Raw genomic sequence first — 6634 nt, 5'->3', positions numbered from 1 at the left:
TTCTCCATCTCTTCTTGTGGTTCCTAAGAATACAAATCACCAAAATTCTTTGCAATAATTTTTTGGGCCCACTTTCACCCCCTTTTCCCCTTTCTTGATAACGCGCCAACTTGTTTGCACTTTGACTATTTCACCGATATACTACTATTTCCCACTAGGTACCTAGTAAATATTTGATCTCCAAGTATTTTTACTTAACTTTATTGACTATGATAATTGATACCACACCCTAGTAGGTGCATTCTCCCTCCCTTTATAAACAGCCCTTTGCCAACTCTGTTTTCACAACATACCAACTCTGCTTAGTCTCTTCTTCTTTGGCTCTTGCTATCTCTGTTTCAACATTTTTCACAACTTGTGATATTTAACAAATATCATTATGAGTTCGATGTCATCTCAACACGGTTCTTCAGGATCATGGACCGATAAACAAAACAAGGCGTTTGAGAAGGCATTGTCTGTGTATGACAAGGAAACTCGCGATCGTTGGTCCAATGTTGCTAAAGCAGTTGGAGGCAAGACTGCTGAAGAAGTGAAACGACACTATGAAATCCTTTTAAGGGATATTTTTTTTATTGACCATGGTATGGTGCCCTTCCCCAAATACAAAACTACTGGAGGAACCACCTCTGACTAACATTATTCTTACTAAAGGTATGCTCCATCAATCTATCTTCCAACGAATTTAAGTTATATGCACTAACATTATTATATGGCTAGTAATGTGTTATGCACTATAGGACCAAAAAAAATGTATGTGGTATTCCACATTACCTTAAAACCATGCAGGTTATGACTAACATTAAAAGATACTAGTGCTTTATAAAGTGATGTCATAATCTAATTAAAAACAGTTAGTTTTGTCTAATGTAAAAACAATAAGGCAATTATCATACATCACCCCTTAATTAATTCAACAAAAAAACAGTGGTGGGGGGTAGTAGGGTTAGGTTGAGGGGTCACCTTCACAATAAGGAACATATCTACGTATTACACATTCCTAACACGAGCATCCTAATAGGGACACCATGGGACAAATGTAGTCTACTCTCGATGGCTATTGTTCATCTAAATTTACTACTATATTTATTTTACAAAGTACTATATAAACAAACATATTTATAGTGATGACAGATAATAGATCTGTAATTGAATAATTGATGTGCACACATAAATTGATTCGAACACGATAGTACACCAACATCGTTTTGCATGAATATATATATGTTAACTTTAGTCCAAATTTTATTTAGCTAATTTATTCTAATTATTTTTCTCTATATGTCCATGCAGGATGCAAAACCTAACACTTCATTGAAGTAACAAACGTCAATAAGCAGACTAGAAAAGTGCAAATAATTTGCCTTGGAACCTGCCTTTTTAAATATTTTATTCAAGTTCTATATTTAATTTCTTTGTCCAATTAAATTTTAAACGCTGAGTCTATATTAATTACCTACGGAAGGAATCATTTGAATTCTGTCTGCTCTTGTACTCGTCATGTCTCCTCTAATATTAATTAGTTATATTGTTCCTTAAAATGAAGCGTGTATTATTTTATGACTCTATTTGTTACACTTGTTATTACTTTATTCAGTAAAATGCAAATACTTTAAAGGGATCAGAATAAAATATAGTAAAGAACTAGATCTTCGATCTGATTCTCCATTCGTTGCTAGTTAAAAAGGATTTTGAAAATAGAACAAGAAAAATTAGAAACTAATTAAAAAATAATTCTCCACGTTATAATCCCATCTCCGGGTCAATTCCCCTTCCCCTACGCCCAATTTATTAAAAAACAACTAAATATTCTACTTGTAACCTAAATAATGTATGAACATCCGGTAGTAATTAATACTAGTAGTATATGTACACGGAACCAGAATTTTAAATAAGAATATTCAAAAAAAAAAATCATCAAGAATATCCAACAATTTATTTAAATAAATAAAAGGTTTATATATATACATTATGATTTTTTAACGAAAGAAATTAAAAGAATTTGCACATCTCTCTATCTGGACAGAAGAATCTTGACAATATCATCGGCATGGCGTTCGCTTTGAAAGCAAATTCCTACATTCTAGGAAAATGAGGATTAATAACAATGTTTTTATCAAATGTAAAATTATAAAATTAAGAGATTGTATGGGAAAATATAAAGTACAAAGTAGCTTAGCTCTATGTGAGATAACGTCTTATTAACTATGAGACTAAATTTATTTGAGAATATAATTAAGATTTTTTTTAATTAATAATGTAATTTTAGATGAAATTGTCACAATACTTCGACATGATATCATAATAAGCAGTGACGGATTCAAGATTTTCATTTAGGGGGTTCGAAAAATAAAAATATAAACGAGTGAATAAGTCAATAAAACACAATTCCAAAGAAGTAGTAGTATATAGTTTATAGGTACAAAAAGTTAATTCCATTACAAGAGACCTTTTAGCACATTTGAATTTCCTTCACGTTTGCATTTTAATAGCTTTAAATCTACTTTTTAGCACCTATTTTTTATATTAAAAAAAAAACAAAAAACAAAAAATGTAAAAGATTGGTGGGTCAATTTAAAAGGAGATTTACCAGTACGCTACACCTTGCTTCTTATTCATGAGGGGATTTAAATTTAATATATCTACATAAATACAGAAAATTTGGCTTATATATACATTGCCATTTTTTACCAAGAAAATTTGGATGAACCCCTGAAACCCACGTGGATCCTCCCCTGATAACAAAGACATACTAAAAATATAATAAAATAAATAAAAAAATAATGTGTTTTCTCTAGCCGCTTTTAAACTTTAGATGAACATGGTCACAAAACTTTTAACAAATGATGGATCAAGCTTATAATTATATCTGAAATATTCCTTACAATATGAAGATTGTTTTTCTTTTCTTATATATTTGGCTTAATACAGTGTCAGCTTTTTAATCTTGTCGGGATATTTTATGAAAAAAATATGGAAAATGGTAAAAATATCGACATATTTATGAAAAACAGTTATAGTTTAAAAAAATTACAAAAAAAATATTATATTTATTTTAATAGCAAATTCTCTCCCACCCTCTCTCTGTCCTCTCTCCTGTTAATACGAACAAATCCATTCAAATATATTATGTATTAATTTTATTCAATCAAATATAGGTGAGAGTTTTATATTTTATATCAATTGTATTCGAAAATCGTATTTGTATTTTTATATCAATTGTATTTGTATCCATGTTGGTTTTTATAAGAGATAACAATTCATACAAATACAATATCATTCTCTCTGTCAAATGTGTTATGTATCAATTGTATCCTATTAATATAGTTGTATTCATTGTATTTCGAATATAATTAATACATAATACAATACAATTATGCACTAAATAAAAATAATACAATGCAAAATTAATACAAAATACAATCAGCTCTCCTCCCTCTCGATCATGCTCACCTCTCTCCTCCTAATATGTATTCATTTTGATACAAATCGATTTGTATTTTTTTCCAAAATCTGCAAAAAAAAAAAAAAAAATACAAAATGCGTAGCAAATCAAAAAAAATTATACGAATTGTAATTAATGAAATTGTAGCTATGGAGTTCTATTTAAGGCCTAATGTTTGCTGTTTTTTGAAAGTTTCTCTTTTTTTATTTTGACACTCCAACTAAGTTTTGTTCCAATTGCACACCAAAACTCCTGCTAAAGTGATCAAATTATACATTTTCAATTCAAATTTTGAAGAAAAAATTACGTGTATTTTTATTTATCGATAGTTAAGTTAACCATATAAAATATGTCATTTCCTTTTAAATATAATAAAATAAATAAAAAAATTATGTGTTTTCTCTAGCCGCTTTTAAACTTTAGATGAACATGGTCACAAAACTTTTAACAAATGATGGATCAAGCTTATAACTATAACTGAAATACTCCTTACAATATGAAGATTGTTTTTCTTTTCTTATATATTTGGCTTAATACAGTGCCAGCTTTTTTAATCTTGTCGGGATATTTTATGAAAAAAATATGGAAAATGGTAAAAATATCGACATATTTATGAAAAACAGTTATAGTTTAAGAAAATTACAAAAAACATACTATATGTTATTTTAATAGCAAACTCTCTCCCGCCCTCTCTCTCTCTCCTGTCAATACGAACAAATCCATTCAAATATATTATGTATTAATTTTATTCAATCAAATATAGGTGAGAGTTTTGCATTTTATATCAATTGTATTCGAAAATCGTATTTATATTTTTATATCAATTGTATTTGTATTCATGTTGGGTTTTATAAGAGATAACAATTCATACAAATACAATATATCATTCTCTCTGTCAAATGTGTTATGTATCAATTGTATCCTATGAATACACTTGCATTCATTGCATTTTGAATACAATTAATACATAATACAATACAATTATGCACTAAATAAATACATAATACAATGCAAAATTAATACAAAATACAATCATCTCTCCTCCCTCTCGATCTTGCTCGCCTCTCTCCTCCTAATATATATTCATTTTGATACAAATCGATTTGTATTTTTCTCCAAAACCGCAAAAAAAAAAAAAAATACAAATGCGTAGCAAATAATTTTTTTTTTATACGAATTGTAATTAATGAAATTGTAGCTATGGAATTCTATTTAAGGCCTAATATTTGTTGTTTTTTGAAAGTTTCTCTTTTTTTATTTTGACACTCCAACTAAAGTTTTGTTCCAATCGCACACCAAAACTCCGGCTAAAGTGTTCAAATTAGACATTTTCAATTCAAATTTTGAAGAAAAAATTACGTGTATTTTTATTTATCTATAATTAAATTAACCAGATAAAATATGTCATTTCCTTTTAAATCTACCCATCAACCTCAAGTAGTATTCTTTGGATTTTACATTTTGAGGTGTTTAGGAGTTTAATGAGATATAGGCGATGCCGACCATTTGGTACAGTTAGTTCAACTACCTATTGCAGTGCTCGAGAGTATTAATTTATGGGATCCTAATTCTCTCCCTTTGCCACATGATAATGCAAAACTTTTGATTCGATGAATAAATTAATAATGAAAGATTTATTTTATAATGAATAATACATTGTAATTATGTACATGTTACTCCTTTCATCTAATAATAATTGTCCACTATATAATCAGGAACGGACCTACATATAGCGTTGTGGATGCTTGAGCATCCATTGACCTCGACGTAAAGTTTACATATACAAAAATATTGAGCAAACAGATATAAGAAACTAGTGAGCACTCATAACATTAAGTCTGCCATGGCGCATTGATTGATATATAGCTGGGCGCTTACGGCTCTTGTTTTGGGCAGATGAGGGATCGATTCCATCTAAGGTGCCTTTTTTCTTATTTTTCTTCTTCTCCTCATTGGTGCTTAGTTTGCCCAATAAATTACCACTCATGAAGGCTTGAATAATTCTAAATTATTATTATTTTTAAATAAAAGAAGCAAAATATACCTATGAGTGAGTTTTCTCGTTTATGAATCATATCACAAATGAATATTATAATAATATTGACGTCAAATTTATAATGTTATTTAATTTTCCACACAAAGCATTAAATATTCACAAGTGTTAGCAATGACATTGTTAATTATATCCATTCCAAAATATATAAGTCGATGGGTACATTTGTTATTTGTGACTAGTTTTCTTTCATAACGGTGATACTGATTGTAATGCTTTCATTACCTTGTTTTTTTTTTTTACTTATAGAATGCAATCAAATAGTTCTACATGCATACAATTACATGCTATGTAATTGGTAATAAATTTATGTCAAAACAAAAAAGTTAAGCACCCATTGTCGTAAAATACTGAATTCATCACTGACTATATTAAAAATAGTTGTCCAATAATACTGTGACGACCCAAACTGTCGTGATTGACACCCACACTAACCCTCCGGTGGGAGAACTATTACTACAACCTAAACTAACAACTTAACCAAATATTACGCATTTAAAGATACAGAAGCAGATTTAAACGACCAAAAGAAATACAGAGTTCCCATAAACTCCAAAGGTTTATACAAATAACTTAACCAAACAAATGCAGAAGTCTTAATCCTTAGAACCTAAAAGTCATTGTACCAAAACATCTAAAGTGCAACAAGTCTAAGGGAATGGGTACAACCCAAAACTAAGCATAAGAAACATCTATCAATAGTCTGAGTCCGAAAAGAATGGACTAAACAAAAATGAAGGATTTCGTGGCAGCCTAAAAGAACTGGCTCACCCTTGAAATTCGGTCTCGATCACTGATCTCCTAGCTGAGGTCTATCAATAGCCGCTTGAAGATGTCCTGTACTCAACAAAGAACGAGCAAGTGCAGCATCAGTACACAACCACAGTGTACTGGTACATCACACGGCTATACCAATAAGTGAAGCACATGCAAGTAACCACAACATTATAAAATAGTCATATACCGAACATATACAATATTAGTCATCTTTTCAGGATCAATGTAACATTCCACGTTCTCAATAATACACATTGTTATCATTTTAGAGTAACAAACAGCCTTTCAACCTCAATCATCATTAGATATGAACGTAATCATCACAAGTAGATACACAACACAATTCAATGGTCCTCTCA

General features: G+C 29.7%; 1 protein-coding gene across 1 annotated transcript; it reads left to right on the top strand.

The window, feature by feature from the left end:
• The first annotated feature begins 274 nt into the window (after positions 1-274).
• LOC107061001 (protein RADIALIS-like 1) lies at positions 275-1544 on the top strand. The gene is made up of 2 exons (XM_015309652.1): positions 275-654; positions 1294-1544. The coding sequence occupies exon 1, from the start codon at positions 380-382 to the stop codon at positions 635-637; it is 258 nt and encodes an 85-aa protein (XP_015165138.1). The 5' UTR covers positions 275-379; the 3' UTR covers positions 638-654; positions 1294-1544.
• Positions 1545-6634: the final 5090 nt, after the last annotated feature.

Source organism: Solanum tuberosum, unplaced genomic scaffold, assembly GCF_000226075.1.
Source record: "Solanum tuberosum cultivar DM 1-3 516 R44 unplaced genomic scaffold, SolTub_3.0 scf00112, whole genome shotgun sequence".
Classification (NCBI taxonomy): domain Eukaryota; kingdom Viridiplantae; phylum Streptophyta; class Magnoliopsida; order Solanales; family Solanaceae; genus Solanum; species Solanum tuberosum.
Note: the sequence above shows the minus strand (reverse complement) of the source record. Positions and strands in the feature narration are given on the sequence as shown.